The 18,462-nt window shown below is 42.3% G+C and overlaps 1 protein-coding gene across 1 annotated transcript in view; it reads left to right on the top strand.

The window, feature by feature from the left end:
* The window catches only part of ALDH7A1 (aldehyde dehydrogenase 7 family member A1), a 37,140-nt gene that overhangs the window by 1,171 nt on the left and 17,507 nt on the right, over window positions 1–18,462 (top strand). Inside the window, exons 2-9 of the mRNA XM_060143496.1 lie at window positions 312–365; window positions 913–978; window positions 7,429–7,509; window positions 7,836–7,959; window positions 10,578–10,710; window positions 12,413–12,457; window positions 16,004–16,081; window positions 18,275–18,372. Coding sequence (XP_059999479.1) covers window positions 312–365; window positions 913–978; window positions 7,429–7,509; window positions 7,836–7,959; window positions 10,578–10,710; window positions 12,413–12,457; window positions 16,004–16,081; window positions 18,275–18,372 — 679 coding nt within the window. The remainder of the gene's footprint in view (window positions 1–311; window positions 366–912; window positions 979–7,428; window positions 7,510–7,835; window positions 7,960–10,577; window positions 10,711–12,412; window positions 12,458–16,003; window positions 16,082–18,274; window positions 18,373–18,462) is intronic.

The following is an 18,462-nucleotide window of genomic DNA, read 5'->3' as shown; positions in this document are numbered from 1 at the left end:
TTAAACTTGTAACTTTGCTCTGTTGTTAATGGAAATAGAGGCAAAATAATGGATTACATTTAGGCTTTTGTTTAAATACCTAGTATTTAGAATGGTGAAAGTGGGTTTTGCAGAAAAGGTTGTTCTGAATGTTCAGGTCAGAAATGAAAGCTCTGTAGAGTCGCTTATTTGTAACAAGTTAGTGTAAAGGTTCTGAATTTGAATATTGTGTCTTAGCCTCTTTTTTCCCCTTTTTTTCTTCCCCCATTTGATCTGCTCCCCCAGTTTGGGATTACATTTTCTATTTATGGTGGTCGTCTTTTTGTTTTAAGGTTATCACCACCTATTGTCCTGCTAACAATGAGCCGATAGCGAGAGTCCGACAGGTAAGTGGGTTTGTTTTTTTTTTAAATGCAGAATGCCCACTGGGAGTTTGTGCCAGTGATGACGAGCAATACAACTTTTCAAAGTCAAAGAATAATGTTTCTTTTTAATGTAACATTTAAGAATATCTGAGGGAGACTGTCGATGGGGGTGTGTGTGCCCCAGAAAAGGTGAACCCTAGAGAGGACTCGGGAGGGGGTCCATTGAAGGCCATGCTTCTGGATCACCTGGGTACTTTTGTTAGAATGAATGTTTTGACCTCTTGAATCTGGGTTGGAGCCTGAGGTTCTGAATTTCTAATACACGTCAGGTATTGCTCACAGATGAGGCTCCTGGACCTCGCTTTGAGAAGCAAGGTTTTAAAAAGCACAGATTCTGACTTACTGAATTCCAGCAAGTTTTTGGAAGTGTAGGCTGTGAAAATCATTTTAAACCACAAATCTTAGGGTCAACCAGAGATTTTACAATTCTTTTCCAAAAATCTGTGTTCTTAGAAGATCATCACTGCCCTTTCCTTTACCCTTTGTCTCCCTCCAAATCTTTATTTAGGCCAGCATGGCTGACTATGAAGAAACTGTAAAGAAAGCAAGAGAAGCATGGAGAATCTGGGCGGATGTAAGTATGGAGACCATGGCACGATTACCTACTGTAATGACGGTGAGATAAGAGACATCTGATGAGCAGGCCAGTGCCCCCTTGCTGAAACAGGAGCTCCTGGGGGCTGCAACTATCTCCTCTGCCTTCAGTAATTTGGTGATTTTAAAGGGAATAGAACTCTACTAATGTAGCATAAATTTGATCTATGAACACTTTACTCTCCAACTGAAGTTACTTGAATTTTTAATTAAGCAAAGAGAAAGGAATATCTATCCTAAAAATACCTGTATGCTCCTTCTCCCTGCCAGTTTTTTCGGGAGTGAGGGTATCTTAGCAATAGGTCGACATTCCTGGCTCAAATGGCAGTGGTGGCAGTGGCCCCTCTTACCGGGCCTAGGCTCCAGTTCCTCAACAGTCTGATGAGGCTTTGAGGCCGGTTCTGCCTTCTTTGTCTGTCTCCACCAGGAGTTCTGTGAGCTGGTGTAGGGATTTTGACTGGAGCTGGGCCGGGCCACAGTGAGCTATCACTAGATAAGGGCCTAGGTCTGGAGGAGGGGAGAGTAAAGAACTGGCCTAGTCTGGATCTCTCAGGCCTCCCTCACCCCCCCACCCTGAATATCCCTTTTGGTCTTCAGCTGAAGGCCCGAAGCAGCAGGAATATCCGGTCGGTTAACCCAGCTCTGCCCCTGGGTATTTTACTTCACCTTAGTGTGCTTTGTCTTGTAAAAAGGGGAGACCAGGTGTGCTTACCTCTTGAGTTATTGTGAGGGTTAAATGAATTAATCATTTAAAGTGCTTGCAGATAGGGGCAAGCCTCCGTACCCGTGAGCTTGATTTCTAGAACCTTGTGCTGCTGGGTTTGTGACTGCTGAGCCTCAGTGGTTTTTTGTTTTTCTCCTGAATCTGTGATTGCTGTGGGGAGTTGGGGAAGGGCAGACTCTCCAGGAGAGCCCTGGGTTGGATGCAGGGTTATTGTCAGCCAAGAGACCACCTCTGTGCAAAGTAGGAAGAACATCTCTTTAATTCTGGCGAAGTTATGCTCAGAGTTCCATTATATACAATCAAAAATATCCTTCAACAAAGAAAATACCACTTCCAGAAGTAAGCAGTGTGCTGAGTAAAGTTCGCCTTAGCAGGTTAGAGAATTGTGACCAAAGCCGTGTCAAATTATTTTAAGTCAGCCGGTTCCACCTCTGCGGGCCTCACATCTGCAGATACGGAGTGCTGACTGTTCTCAGCCACTCTATGTAAGGGATTTGAGCATCCGCAAGTTTTGGAATCCGTGGGGGTCCTGGAACCAATCTCCTGTGGATACTGAAGGACAATTGTACTTTTTTTTTTAATAGACTTCATATTTTAGAGCAGTTTTAGGGTGAAACTATAGGGGAGGAAAATTTTTTATTCTCTGCTAGGTTCTTTGGCTGTTCTAATAATTAAATCAGCATACAGCAGATTGACAGGAGAAAAGCAAATTTTAATTTTGTGTGAGGGGGAGACACAAAGATATGAGACCCAAAGGCAGTTAGGCAGTTGAGGCTTATATACCATCCTGATCTAAGGAAAGGGGTGGGGGCCCTGGGGCTTCAAAGAAGAGGAGGACAAATCTCAGGAACGTTAGAAGAGCAAGTGTTTGGTAACAAATGTTTTCCCTCATGCAGATAAGTCAGATATAAAAAGTTACCTCTGGCGATGGCTCCTGGTATAGGTCCACTTTCTAAGTTCTTGTAGGCGGTTAAGGAGGTGTTGGAAATCTTTTCCGAGTCTACTGTGCTTTGACTGCCTTTAGCTCAAAATAATGCCAAAGAACATGCCAGACGGGCCCATTGTGGGGTGGCTTGAACCCCTTCAACGGAAGGATGATCAGTAAGTGTAGAGTTCCTTACTCTCCATCACTTCTGCAAGTTTCCTGTATTAATACCCTGCATTAGTGTGGTACGTGTTAATTGGTGAGCCAATATGGACACATTAGTATTAACAAGTCCATAATTCACATTAGGATTCACTCTTTGCATGTACTATTTTGAATGCTAGTGAAACTTTTGACCAGAAACTTACATTATATGTGTGTCTTTACCCACAGTAAATACAATCTTGTTTGAAAAAAGATTTGTGTGAATTCAGGGTCTTTTCTTTCCCTGAACTGGCTTTTAGGTTAGTCTTGGCTTTGCCCGAGGGGGTGGCAGCTGGCATTGTGATTCTTTCTTTAAAATCGTGCTGTACTTTGTTGTTGTTGCTACTTTTTGAATTCAGGTTCTTACTTGGTGCCTGCCCTTTACTCAACTGGCCCAGCCTCTGCACCTAACATTCTTACTATTTCTGCTTTTACTTGTTAGACCGCTCAGTAGAGTCGGGGTGCGAAGTGGGAACAGGTGGCTTTCCTGGGTGATGGTAAAATCAGTTGGGAATCCCACTTGTTAGAATTTGAGTTAAGCAATTGAGTCCAAAGTTTAGGGAAAAAGCAGAGCCTTTCCTAACTGTGCCTCTGGACTCCTGCCAGCAGGGCTGCTGGTTCTCAAACAAGAACAGACCAAAGCTTGATCCCCTCCTGGTATATACACTTTTCCTCTTGGATGCTCACTCATGTGGGGCGACTTCTGCTTGGTCCTGACCTTTCTGGATGGCCTTGCCTGTGAGGACAAACCACGGTTTCGTTTAGTTCATTTGTGTTAAACCTGGAATTTTTCGAAGGGAACTTTGTCTCCTTTTTCCTTAAAAAAAAAAAAAAAAAAGTATGAAAATATGAAAAAGTAGTTATAAAAACATTTCTTTCTCTTAGCTAAAACTAACCACAGGGAACCTGGTTGGAACTTCTCACTCTTGCTTTCTTTCATGAGCTGTTTAGTCTGAATGCCACCTGTTTCTGCCTCTCTCCATCCGCTGTGTGTGTCGTCATTTTCTCCATTTCTGGTGAGGAAGTGCCAGAGATGACAGGAACTGTGAATGGGGCTCCTAGCTGAATAAAAGGATACCAGATACTTGGTAACTCTTTAACATGGGTGGCTATCTTTGTAGTACTTCCCCAAGGGCTCAGCTGATACTTCCTCAGTGGTCGTAGTTGTCTCCTATGGCTGCCTTTGATGCTCATTCTAAATCTTACTTCACGGTGAGGTGTGTAGGGACAAGGGCTCTCGTTTGCCATCTCAGGAGGGTCTGAGGTTATTGATGTCCCGTCACGCTGGGACTGATCAAGCCCACACGGGGAATATGGCTGTATTCCTGGTTTCCCGCTCCCGCCTCACATCCCTCACCTCACACCTAATCCTGCCTTTCTTCTCATCTCTTGCTGCTCCTACTAATCATCTTGGAAGCTGGAGGAAAAAGAAAAAAAAAAAAAAGCCAGGTTTGAGTGGTCTGCGATGGAATGTAGTTTAAAGCGTGGGTGGTGGTTCTAATATGTAGCCAGGGTTGAGACTTGATCAATTACCAAGCCTTGAACACTTTGAGTTCTATTTCTCTCTATTGCTATTTTTGTGGTCCAGACAGCCACCATCTCTTGTCTGGCCTCATTTCCTGCCTGAGTCTTTTCTCCCTCCAATCCATTTTCTATACCACATTTAGAGTGGTATTTTAAAAAGCACTGTGATTTTTCTCCCCACCATATAAAACCCTCTAGTGATTTCCCCACTGCTCTTTGGATCCTTTACATAGTCCTTGGCAGTGTGGCCCCTACATTCCTCTCCTACCTCTTTGAAGTCTTTATAGTTTTCCAGAATCACCGTGTTCTCTTGTCTTTTAGCCTTTGCGTATGTTATGCTCCCTGTCCCCCATACTTTCTCTACCTCTTCAGCTGGTGAACACCAGTCATGCTTTAGGTCTTAGGTCTCAACTCTAAACTTATTCTTTTTTTTTTTTTGCGGTACACGGGCCTCTCACTGTTGTGGCCTCTCCTGTTGCGGAGCACAGGCTCCAGACGCGCAGGCTCAGTGGCCATGGCTCACGGGCCCAGCCACTCCGCGGCATGTGGGATCTTCCCAGACCGGGGCACGAACCCGCATCCCCTGCATCGGCAGGCAGACTCTCAACCACTGCGCCACCAGGGAAGCCCTCTAAACTTCTTTAAAAAGCCTCCTTCCTCCCCACCTCCTTGCCCGCAAGTAATGCTAGGCTAACACTCATAGGTGGTCCAGTTGTGCAGTCTAGCTCCATCACGGTGCTTACCACATGAAATTGTAATCTCCTGTTTTGTTTCTACCACCCTCACTCGACCATTGGCTCTAGGGGGCATGAATCGTAGCTGACTTGTTTCCCTAGTATCCCGGGGGTTAGCACAATATCTGGCACATAGAACGTGTGCAGTAAGTGGTGGTCGAAAGACTGATAGAATAGATGTGCTTAGAATAGCTATGTGTACTGAGTTGGCCATTCTGAGTTGAAATTAACCAATTTGCTAAGTTTATAAATGTGTGGGCTAAATTCGATCAAAACATTATTAAACCCATTCCATGCCTTAGAAAATACAAAGGATCTGTGCTACTTCATTTAATGTTATAATTTTTGTTTACTATTTCTGAAAGTGTGCAGGTATCGTAAAAATGGCAAATATCCACATACAAAATGTGGAGAATGAAAGTCTCTTATGATTCCATTTCCCAGAAATGACAACTGTTAATATCTTTTATATTCCTTCAAACTTAATGCATATGGTAAGTAAACTTTTGCTTATCTTGCTATTTTTATGGCTTTTAAAAGTTTGTCCTTTTAAATCTATTCTTCTTAGAGAGTGTCAAGCATTCCATTTTATGGCTATTCCATAATAAACCAATCATATACCGATGGACATTTAGCTGGTTTCTGTTTTCTCTACTGGAAACAGCACTGCAGTAAATGCTGTTGTACCTCTACTTCTGCACACTTATGTATATACTCAATTTCCAGAAGTAGAACTGCCTATTCAAAGCAGGGGACATTTTAAATGTTAATAGAATACCAAGCTACCCTTGAGAAAAGCTATACTAAGACATTTGGAGTACATCTGGGAAGGAGAGAGAGTGAAGAAGAGCCCTGAGCTCACGGTCAAGCTCTGGGAGGCCTCTCTGTGAGGAGGGCATGGGGGGACTGGCAGCAGCCTGGGGGGATGGGAATGGTCCTGTTAGTTGCCTTTCAAGGGAGAGGTGGAATAAATCAGGAAGAGCTGGAAGGGAGAGAAGGGGTGACATCGTAGGTGGCGAAAGTATGTCTCCATTCATGCATCACATCTCAAACTTAATATGGCCCAACCTGTACTCCACCTCCAAAAGAAAATCCTGATGCTTCTTCTGAGTTATCTTCACCCCTGTAATTCTACTTCCATCTACCCAGCTATTCAAGCCAGAGACCTGGGAGTCATCCTTAGTGCTTTCATTTCCCATACCTGTTCCATTAGTGCGTTCTGTCCATTCTACTTCCAAATAGATTCTGAATCCACTTTTTGTCTCCCTTGCTTCTATCTTAAGGCTCAGTCACCAGTATTTTTTGCCTAGGCTAGTAGAACATGTTCTTAGTTGGTCTCCCTGCTTCTACTCTTTTCCCCTCCAACTTATTCTACACCCATCAAGGCACTGATCTTAGAAAAGTTCAAGCGAATCATCTTATTCTGCCTCTTGAAAACCATTAAAGACTTCCCATTGCACCTGGAGTAAAATTCAGACTCCTTAAAGCTCCTTCTAGCTGTAGGCGTAGTGTCCTCCTCAGTCAGCCCCTCATATATGATAGGCTTTTATTTTCCATGGGTCTCTTACACGTTTTTCTTTTCCTTGGGAAGAATATTCCTATGGTTGACTTTTCCCAACCTTAGGGTTAGGTTTCAGCTTAAGTCTCACCTTGGAGATTTGGGTTGACAGCCTTTTAGGTAAAGTAATGTACCCGTTTATCCTCCAAGCCTGCTGTTTTCTCTGTCTTAGAAACCTCTTTATTTCCTTGGTCTTTATAGCCCTTGTGGCACTTCGTAATTATTTGTTGCCTCCCCCCGCCTGTTATTAGTACCATGACTGCTGCTAGATAAGAATTATTAGCCCCGGTGCCTAGTACTGCTGTTGTCACATAGTATGTAGGTGCTTAGAAGTATTTGGTGAGTGAGTGGTACTATTTGAATGGATTATGGAATACCAGCTTTGTAAGTAAGCTGAATTTAGGGTCTGGGCATGCAGTCAGTTTGACCCATATGAAAATACCTCTGGGAATCATAAAGGGTTACAGGTATGTAAGGCATTCTGAGCTTTCTGGAGCCATCCCCAAAAGTTGTGTTCAATCTGAATTTCTCTATGTACTTAGCACAGTCCTTGCCTCACCAAGAACGTATCATCTGGATTTTTTTTTGGTCTGTGGTATGGGTTTTGGGGCCTGCCATGTCACAGTCTTGATGGGATCAAAACAGTTGTCTTTGATGTGCTTGTACTTTGTTCTCTTATTGCACATTTATCTAATACTTACTGTGTTATAGACACAAGCTTACACTTTGAATCAGACACTAAAATTCCACTGTTTTCTTAGATTCCTGCTCCAAAGCGAGGAGAAGTAGTGAGACAGATTGGTGATGCCTTGCGGGAGAAGATCCAAGTACTAGGAAGCTTGGTAAAGTATTCTTGTAGTAAATATACAATCCTTCGAGTGAGGAATAAGGCTATGTTGTCCTCCTGTGTATAAGATTGTGATTTTTAAGAAGAGTAATTTATATATTTCAAAAATCTTTTCTTTAGAGGGAAGGTTAACAAGATGGACAGGAAAAAGTGAAGACAATTCTTGGGTTTTAAAATTCTTCAGAAAAATAAGAACACACTTGATGAAGTTTATGAGCATCACAAAACAAACAAAATATGTTTTGATTTCCCCACCATAAATTTAATCTTTAAAGTATGAATTCTCTTGGAAAAATACGGCTTGGTCTTTTGTATTTTTAGGTGTCTTTGGAGATGGGGAAGATCTTAGTGGAAGGTGTGGGAGAAGTTCAAGAGTACGTGGATATTTGTGATTATGCTGTTGGCTTATCTCGGATGATTGGGGGACCCATCCTGCCTTCTGAAAGTAAGCAATGAAGTCAGTTCAGCTAAGAGATTTTTTATTTTATTTTATTTATTTTTAAGAGTTTCATACTCTAATACAGAGAGCTCCAAAAATTTCTCTGGCTGTGAACAGTTTGCAAAAAAGGAATTTCAGGTAATACATAGATATGATAATAACTTTAATCTCTTTACTAAGAAAGGCAAATTAAAACAGATGAAGACATCAGATTAAAATGCTTAAACTTTAAAAAAAATTTTTTTAAATTGGCAAGTCCATGGGTGAGACAGACACTCTTTTATGGGGACTTTTGGCAATGTGGATCACCAGTCTGTCTGGGGAACAATTTGGAAAAATATCTCTCCAAAGAGCCTTAAATACTTAATACCAGTTTCCAGAATCTAATTGAAGTAAATAATCTGAAATGTGACTGAGGTTCATGTGTGAAGATGTTCATTGTCCTATTCATAGGAAACATTAGAAATGGCCTACATGTCAAATCATATGACAAAAGTTGAGTAAATAATTTTGGTAGTCTATTAGCAAGCATTAAAAAAATCATGAAGTTTGCTTTCCCCAACCCCAAATTTTATAGGAAAGTTGTATTTACTTATTTTTGAATTATTTTTATTTTTTTGAAGAGGTAATATATTCATATCACAAAATTAAAAAGGAATAAAAGGGTAAAGGATGAAAAGTTTTTGTCCTCCCCACGGGATACTCCATAGTATTTCCATGGAAGTATCAAATGTTTCTGGTTTCTTGTGTATCTTTTTAGAGCTTTTATTCACGTGCAGGCAAATACATGTCTTTTAGGAACATAAACGTTAGCAAACTGTATGTTCTGTTCTCTACTTTTTTACTACTTAATGTGTCTTAGAAATTGTTTCATATTATTCCAATAAGGTACTTCCTTCATCTTTTTTTTATGGTTGTTTGTTGTAAGGATGGCCAGTTCCTAAAAGATGGATATTTAGGGTATTTTCAGTCTTTGGTTGTTAAACTGTGCTGCGGGGACCAACCTTGTACTTAATGATGAGAACAAGGAAAAGTACCAGGGTGGAAGTCTGCCAAAGTAGTAATGGCAGAATTATTGATGGTTGTTATTGTCTTCTTTATATTTTTCTATATTTTCCAAAGTTTCCACAATGGGAATTGTGTTACATTTATAATCAGGAAAAGAAATTTTTTGAAAAAGCGTATTTTCCTGGGCTTCCCTGGTGGTGCAGTGGTTGAGAGTCCGCCTGCCGATGCAGGGGACACGGGATCATGCCCCAGTCCGGGAAGATCCCACATGCTGCGGAGTGACTGGGCCCGAGAGCCACGGCCGCTGAGCCTGTGTGTCCGGAGCCTGTGCTCTGCAATGGGAGAGGCCACAACGGTGAGAGGCCTGCGTACCAGAAAAAAAAAAAAAAATCGTATTTTCCTATATTTTCTTAGAATATCGGGCAAATTCCCTGCTTGTAGGAAGTTAGGGGATTCTTTTCAAATGTACAGTTACTGTCTTTAATTAGATACATAATAGCGATTGCCTTTAGCCATTAGTAACTGTGTTAACTTCAGCACTGCTGGAGGGCACAGTATGAGGGGGAGAGATGGGTAGAGAGGGAACCTTGGGTAGGGACTTTTCATGGAGTTTGGACTTTACCCTGAGGGCAGCTGCAGTACTGATCCAGACACCAAAGTGTGGCAAGCTACAGAGGGATGTTATAAGAGCTCCCCTGGCTTACTTGAGGGGAGGATAAAGACGGGAGGGGCAGAGAAGAGGAGGCAGGCCCTGCAGGAAGAGGCCCTGTGAGGCTGTACCAGCACATCATCTCCAGGGAGATTAGGGTTCCTAGACTAAGGAAGGGCCTGGGAATGAGGTGCAGCAAGTGGTGGGTTCCCTGTTTTTGCTAGCAGCGTGAGCGTGGCCAGAAAGGTGGATGGCTGGGAGCGTGACCTTCCTAGTGCTTTTAACCAGGTTTTGTGAACCTTCACACTCCTTGCTCTGCTTCTTCACTGCTCCAGCTGCCTTTGATTAAAATAAGGCCCTTGTGGGATTATGGTGTCTTTAAAGTTTGTCTATAAAATGCAAATGGTTCAATTTGTATTTTCAGTTTTCCTGTATGTATGTAAAGCTTTATTTGTGCACTTCATTCGTTCAGCATTTTTATAATTATTATAACTTTTTTCCCTGTACATGAGCCACTTTGTTTTGAATTTAGAGAGGTTAGCTGAGGGCTTCATCGGAACATCAAGAACACGGCCCTGAGAGTCATGACTTCTGTGTTGTGGTCATGCCCTGCCCTTGGCAATCACATCACCTAGGACACGTCTCATCTACTCTCTGAAGTTTCCTTGTCTCCCAGATGGGACTGAAACTGCCCTGATCTACACCGAGTTCCTATGAGCAGAGGCGTAATGGATATCCTCATGGTTTATAAGATAATGTGGTAGTAATAACAGCTTTTGTTGTATGCTCATTAATGTACCAACATCCCACAGCTGTGTAAAGTGATCCGCTGCACGGCATCTGGAGTCGCCACCTGGCGTGGTGCACCTTTGTTCTGAAAATGGAAGATTGCAGACTTTGTTCTTATTACCTTGACAGGCATGAAATTAACATGCTTAAGCATGTTGCATGCTTTCCCTCTCCTCAGGACCTGGCCATGCGCTCATTGAACAGTGGAATCCTGTAGGCCTGGTTGGAATCATAACTGCGTTCAACTTCCCTGTGGCGGTGTATGGCTGGAACAACGCCATCGCCATGATCTGTGGGAATGCCTGCCTTTGGTAAGAACGGCTCATTTTCTTATCCAGTAGTTAGATAGTAAAATTAGCTATTTTCAAGTACTACTGAAAGTATTGCAAATGTATTGAAATGTTTTCTACTACTCTTTCAAGTAACATAGCTAAGTCACACCTGGTAGTTGTGAAATGCTGATTTTTAATTATTACAAATTTTACCATTGGTAAAATTTATTTTTTTTGACCTCCTTTTTTTTGACACAGCCTTGTCCCCTGTTCCTTCCAGTTATTTCCACCCCAAGCAGGTGTACTGTAATTCAATTCTGACACTATCTGTACTCAGTGTCAGGCTCCACCTGTTTAAGGGCTCAGTCTTCCACAATACTGCCCCTACTTAAGATGCAAGCTGCAGATGTTACCAGTCCCCGGGACATCTGTAGTTCTGACCAGCCATCTACAAATCTGGAGGTTCCTGTGAACCATTGGTTTCAGTAATACATTAGAATGGCCTACAAAACTCAAGAGAGCACAATATTTAATGATTGCAGTTTTATTTTAAAGGATACATATAGGGCATGGTCTAGAAGGGTCCTAGACTCAGAGCTTCCCTGCTCTCTCCCTGTGAGGGGAGGACACGTCACCTTCCCAACCAGGAGGCTCCACTGAGCTTTGGAGTCCAGAATTTTTATGGGGGTTTTAGTACGTTGGCATGACTGAGTAAATCATTGTACAAGTGATTGGACTTTAGTCTTCATCCCTCCTCCCCTCCCCATGGTTGATCTTTCTGGTGAACAATGACCAGCACCCATCCTGACGCTATCTTGGGGGCGGGCCCACTAGTCACCTAATTAGCATAACAAAGACTTCTCTCACTCGGGAAATTCCAAGGGGTGTTGATAACAGGGTATGCCAGAAAACTGGGAGTGAAAACCAGATAGTCTTTATTATACTATACTAACAAACAGAAAACTAAGTGAACAAATAGGAGGGAAAAAAATAACTTGTGATACGTCACAACCTTCTTTTAAAAATTCGATTCTTTTTTTTAACTCAGTAAAATTTGATGGTGAATTCCCAAGTGATTCTGAGGCACTTGGCCATATTCCCATTGATGCATTAAATGTTACATCGCTATAAAATATGTGATAGTAAAAATTAGCTGGGACAATGTCAGTATTTATAGATGACAAAACGGTTGCTTGTTTTTAGCTTTCCTGTTCAATGGAGGAACTTAGATGGGAAAACCAGGAGGATTGTCTTTGCTCCTTTTCTGTCTGTCCCGCTAATATGTACTGATCTTAGTGTTGTTTTCAGTTGAAGGTATTCAAAGACTATGAAAGCAAGGGCATAGTTGGGAGGATTAATGATCTGGCACCATGTTACCAAAGGCTAGGTGTATAGTCTTCCTCAGCCCTCTGAGCCTTCCAATGGAAGTTCATGTTGATTGATTTTCTGTTTTACTCAGTTTCCTTAATTGGCAGAGGTTAATGTAACAGTTCCTGTGATCAGTGCAGCAGGCAGGTCCAGAATTGCTTGGTGCCATTTTTCTATTTATAAAAGTTTTATAGTTCTTTAGGTCCCAGAGGCACCAAGCTGAAGGATAGATTTCTCTTTTAGTTACTAGGCTTAGTTGCTTAATTGGAGAGAACTTTTTCTCACAAAGACTTCTGCTTGAAAATAAAAGGTATTTATGATTTCCACCAAATTAAACTGCCTTTTTTTTGTTTTGTTTTTTTACCCTTATAAGGAAAGGAGCTCCAACAACTTCCCTCATTAGTGTAGCTGTCACAAAGTAAGTATGTATGACTGTATTCTTTCTGGGTATGGAAGAATCTTAAAAGGGTGATTGATAGGCACTGAATTTTTAATATGACATGAAAGTGTCATATTTATTTTAGCATGGAGTTTGGATAAACTCTTTCTTCTTTGGTTGTAATAACATTTTTGTATCGTTAGGCCGTTTACAGAGCTTTTTCAGAGCCATACATTTAAGTCTTGGGAAACATGCCAGATACTGATATAAATGTTGAACTTGAACTCTTTTTTTTTTTTTTTTTTTTTGCGGTACATGGGCCTCTCACTGTTGTGGCCTCTCCCGCTACGGAGCACAGGCTCCGGATGCACAGGCCCAGCGTCCATGGCTCACGGGCCCAGCCGCTCTGCGGCATGTGGGATCTTCCCGGACCGGGGCACGAACCCGTGTCCCCTGCATCGGCAGGCGGACTCTCAACCACTGTGCCACCAGGGAAGCCTGAACTTGAACTCTTAAAACATTTTTTTTTTGTCACTTGCAAAATAAAAACAAATCCAGTAGAGAGGAAATAGCCTTGCAATTTAGGGGCTTTATGCTACAACTATTCAGCATGTTAATGGTCTTGATTTCTACTCACCTGATACTTTTACTGCTTTTGTTTAATAGACAGTTAGCAAAGCAGAAAGAAAGGATTATTATATTATTCCACTGATTCTTCTTTCGGTTAAAAAAATTACTGTTTTATTTATTCCTATTTGGAAACATGACAACTCTGATTAGGTCATAAAATCAGTGTTACTAATTTATCATTCCAGAATTTAGAGAATGTATAGAAGAGAGTGCCTTCCCATGTAGGGTGACGGTGGGCCCTTGATGTTCCATCGTTTGTGTGGTCTACATTCTCTGATTTAAAGAATTGCTGGTAGAGAGTTTGTGATGGATTCTATACATAAGAGGGTCCTTAATGTTGGAAGGTCATTTTAGGAACACTGGCTTAGGAAGTGAAAAGTCGGCTAAAAAAAGAGTAGCGTGTATTAAGTGTTTACTTGAAAGGAATATGTGATATTGAGAAAACAATATCTTTCAAGGCAATGTTGTTCAAATTAAATATTAAGAACACTGACATACAAAGCACATAAAAATGATGAGATTCCCCAGGCAATTTTTAAAAATAATCCTTGGGCTTCCCTGGTGGCGCAGTGGTTGAGAGTCCGCCTGCCAGTGCAGGGGACACGGGTTCGTGCCCCGGTCCAGGAAGATCCCACATGCCGCGGAGCGGCTGGGCCCGTGAGCCATGGCCGCTGAGCCTGCACGTCCAGAGCCTGTGCTCCGCAATGGGAGAGGCCACAACAGTGAGAGGCCCGCGTACCGCAAAAAAAAAAAAAAAAAAATCCTCAAAAAAAAAAATTAATGTAGACATAGTGAACTGACTTGCCAATTGTTATTAGTAGCTGGTTAAATTATTATTAATTTTGATATTAGTTCTAAGTTATTTTTGCCTTGTGCTTTTAAATATTTGCTTTATTAAACCTTTGAAGGGTTTGAAGTGTTCATAGGAACATGGATGATTTTTTTTAGGTAATTGAGAATATTATCTGATTTTGTAATGTAAGACAATAAGTAAAATGATGCTAAATTGTGCTGGAATTAACCAAGGGTGCTGCAACGTCCACTGGGAATTTTTTAAAATTCAGCTAATATTCAGACTCATAAAATGACCACATATTGTACCTCTATATGTTCAGAAGGATATAGGACAGGAACATAGTTTGCTAGGAGGATAGCATCAGGTATTCCTCTTGATTCAGTGTCTTTGTAGCAGTTTATTCAGGGCAAAGGAGGTGAGATCTATACTGGACAGGTGTGGAGGTTGCCCTGGCTTAAAAGCCTAATGCCCCACATGAGCTAAAATGTCTTGTAACAATTCTATCCACGTGGCTTTCAACCACCCACCAGGGACATACAGTTATAGGAGTCACTGCGCTCAGAGAAGGGCAAAAGCATGAGGTTTCCAGTTGTAGTTCTCAGGTCGTTATTCCAGTTTAGATTGAGTTGACCAGTCAGGGGTCATCTTTACCATGAGCCATATTGTCTAGGTAGCATTGTTGATACTCTGGCATTTATCAGGTAACTTGAGGAGCAAAACTAAAGAGTTAACCCAAGGTCAGATTCTCATGCATTAGGGGAAGAGGTTTTGGTTAACCTTTACCCACAGGCCAAAGCAAAATACCTGCCCTTCAGGAGCAGTCAGCTACTTGTACAGATAGTAGATACACCCTGAGTCCCTGGAGAGAATTGTACAGCCTGACACCTGCTCTCAGACATGACAACTGCAGTATGTGGTCCTTGATTGGGTGGAGGAAAGAAAACTGCTGTAAAGGACATTTTTGGGGACAATTGGAGAATTTACTTAGGTATGACAATGATATCTTTTTTATGGAAGTGGGTACAGAATTTGGATCCTTTTGAAATTTAAGTTAAGCAAATTAGAAAGTAGCCAGTAGCTTGGGATGATTGATCGAAAGAACTTTTGCTCTCTTTAGGCCCATGCTCCTCAGGAAGCTCAAAATCAGTGAAAGAACCCTGTTCCAGAGAAATCAGAATTACTGGAGCCATTTTTTACAACTTAAAATCAGATTTAAGTAGCATTGAACTGTGTTTCTCATTTTGACTCTAACAGCCTAAGTTGTAAGCAGACTAATTGAGAAAAAGCTGTGCTTGTCCACCTTACTTTAGCCTGGAGGGCACAATTTCCTGACTAAGAGGTTGGCGCGAAGCCAGTGGAAACTAGTCCTGAACTTCTCTGGGGTTCTGCAGGCAGGTCCAGTGCCTTCTGCTCTGTCTTCTCAGCATGCTGTCTAGATTTGGTGAACCTCTTTCCCTTTTCACCCTTTACCACTTATTTGGCTGGCTCTGCTTGGGAGAGATGCGTCAAAACCTCTCATTTGCTAATGGGAGCTATCTTTCATTTTCTTCATCTTTGTGGGTTTTATTCCATATTTCCCTTTTTATTTCTTTAACATCATTTTAGTGGATTTGTGGTGAGAAGCCAAAACAAGCCCTGCAATCAGGCTACCATCTTGAACCAGATATGTCTTCATAGTTTGGCAGAAAATACTTGAGAACAGTGGTCACTTGAACTTCCTGACCAGTGCTTTAGGTGTTTTGTTTATTTTGCATGTCTTCTTTTTTTTTTTTTGCGGTACGCGGGCCTCTCACTGTTGTGGCCTCTCCCGTTGCGGAGCACAGGCTCCGGATGCGCAGGCTCAGCGACCATGGCTCACGGGCCCAGCCGCTCCGCGGCATGTGGGATCTTCCCGGACTGGGGCACGAACCCGTGTCCCATGCATCGGCAGGCGGACTCCCAACCACTGCGCCACCAGGGAAGCCCAAGAGTCCTGCTTTTTAAGTGTTTGAAAACCTCATTTGTAGTATGTGAGGAGAAATCTAGGCCTAGATATTTGAGGGATGGGAGAGAAAGTTGAAAAAAGAAAGTAGTCATGTAGTTGGAATTTATTGTCATTTTTCAAAAAATGGTAAGAAATTAAATCACTCCCTTCCTTAGTAATTGCTTTTTTCCCCTAGGATAATAGCCAAGGTTCTGGAGGACAACAAGCTGCCTGGTGCGATTTGTTCCTTGACTTGTGGTGGAGCGGATATTGGGTAGGTCAATAGTAGGCCCGGAGTGTCTTTCTGCTGAAGGGCTTGGGTTGATCAACTAGAATCATCTTTACTAGAATTTCGAAACTCGGTATAGCTCAGGAGGTGAGTGGTTTTTTGGAATCATTATTGTTACGGATCTCATTGGGCTTTACTTCATTACTGTGTAGCGTCTGTTGGAGGATGAGTGAGAACTGTCTTTTTCATTGCCCAGAGCTACTACTGTAAGGTGTTTATATCCTAAAATAACACCCTGCCGTACCACTGTGCAGCCCATGGCTTCCTAACGCTTGATTTATCAACGTGCTCACTTACAAAGCAAAGCTGTGGAATTGTGCTCTGGTTTCTCACTCCCCACCAAGGACCTAGCGTCTTCTCTGGGTTCTTCAGCTGACCAAAAAAGGGAACCCTGGAGACACAGCTTCTAATTTATTGTTTTTTAAAAATCATCATGTAATTCACATACCATAAAGTTCTCTCCTTAAAAATGTACAATTCAGTGGTTTTTAGAATAGTAAGTCACAGTGTTGTGCAACCATCCCCATTACCTCATTCCAGACATTTTTGTTACCCCCAAAGGGACCTGGTACCCATTAGCAGTCATTTCCCCCTCCCCTTCCCCTGGCAGCCCCTCATCGACTTCACGCCTGTTGGTTTGCCTCTTTGGGGTGCTTCAGGTAAATGGAATCATGTGGCCTTTATATCCGGCTGCTTTCACTTGGCAGAATGTTATAGCATCTTTTCAGCTGGAACGGACTGTACTGTCTCTGAACCATGGTGAAGCTGGTTCTAGTAGCCTTGACTTTGATTAGATGGCGTTTCATAGGAGTCAGGTCTTAGAACCCTTACAGGTGTGATGAACGTGTTAGTCCCCCTCTAGCACTTTGACCACACTATTGTACTTCATGGGCAGTCTCAAAAAGTTGTAATACATGACTCCTTTTTTTTAGGTAAGTGAGAAAATTTTATTTAGAAAATACAACTCCCACATAAAGAGTGCATAGTGAAGTGTTATCTAAATTGTCATTTAAAACAAATAGTCTATCCTTTGACCCACTCTTTTCTTGTACTTTGGGCATGCAGTCCTTCACGTTGGCCTTGGAATAGCTCAGATAATAATAATAATGTGTGCAGAAGGGCTTTACACAGCAACCCCCTTGAGTGTCAGTGCTCACATGTGCTGGGCTGACCTGGGAAGCCCACATGCACTGTCTGATCACACAGTTCCAGCCCTGCATTGGTCTGATGCTGTGGCTACCTTGCTTGGCCCACACCAAGCCCTTTGAAACCCTGCACTATGAGCAAGAAGGTTCAGATCAGTAGTGTCTGGTCTGCATTCCTTAGAAACTGGAAATAGCACAGCCTTTCTGAGTCAGCTTCCAAGAAGGATACTTAGGATATTTCCCTACAGTCTTTAAAATTGTCTTCTTTTTTTGCATATTTTTTAAAAATTTATTTTTTATCTTTGGCCGCATTGGGTCTTCGTAACGGCATGCAGGCTGTTCATCGCGGCACATGGATTCTCTCTAGTTGTGGCGTGCAGTGTTCTCTCTCTAGTTGTAGCGTGTGGGCTCCGTAGTTGTGGCACATGGGCTCTCTCGTTGAGGCACATGAGCTTAGTAGTTGTGGCACGTGGGCTTAGTTGCCCCGCGGCATGTGGGATCTTAGTTCCCCAACCAAGGATTGAACCCACATACATCCCCTGCATTGGAAGGCGGCTTCTTTACTCCTGGACCACCGGGGAAGTCCCTAAACTTTTAGTTCTTAAAGGAATCAGTTTTAAGAGACTGCAAAATAACTGGGATGCTCGTCAAGGAACTGCTACGGTTGTATTGTCCAGTCACCCATCAGTACAAGAAGGAATATCTTCCTTAGCAACATCCTTGTGATTTCTGTTTATGGAGAGCTCCCAGAACGGGTTAGTCTGTTCTGCTCTATGGTTCTCCTTGTGAAAATCATTTTCATGAAGACCTTCCCTTGCTCCCTTGGGATAGATCCTTGTGTCTTTTTTTTTTTTTAACATCTTTATTGGAGTATAATTGCTTTACAATGGTGTGTTAGTTTCTGCTTCGATCCTTGTGTCTTTCACTGACGTCTTTCCGTGACAGGGGTTTCAGAGTTTTCTGGCTTGGCACCGTCGAGTGCCACCATTGCTGGGTTTCTCTGCTTGGGTGACCGTGTCTCTTCCCCTTGCAGCACAGCCATGGCCAAAGATGAGCGAATGAACCTGCTGTCCTTCACTGGGAGCACTCGGGTGGGAAAACAAGTGGCTCTTATGGTGCAGGAGAGGTTTGGTAAGTGTTGGCTTTATATCGAGCTTTTAATTCCCTCATGTATGGATATGAAATAAAGGTTGGGTTTTTTTCCTTGTCTCTTTCCATGGA

Source organism: Lagenorhynchus albirostris, chromosome 3 (genome assembly GCF_949774975.1).
Source record: "Lagenorhynchus albirostris chromosome 3, mLagAlb1.1, whole genome shotgun sequence".
NCBI classification, from domain to species: Eukaryota; Metazoa; Chordata; class Mammalia; order Artiodactyla; family Delphinidae; genus Lagenorhynchus; species Lagenorhynchus albirostris.
This window is presented reverse-complemented; position numbering and strand designations above follow the sequence as displayed.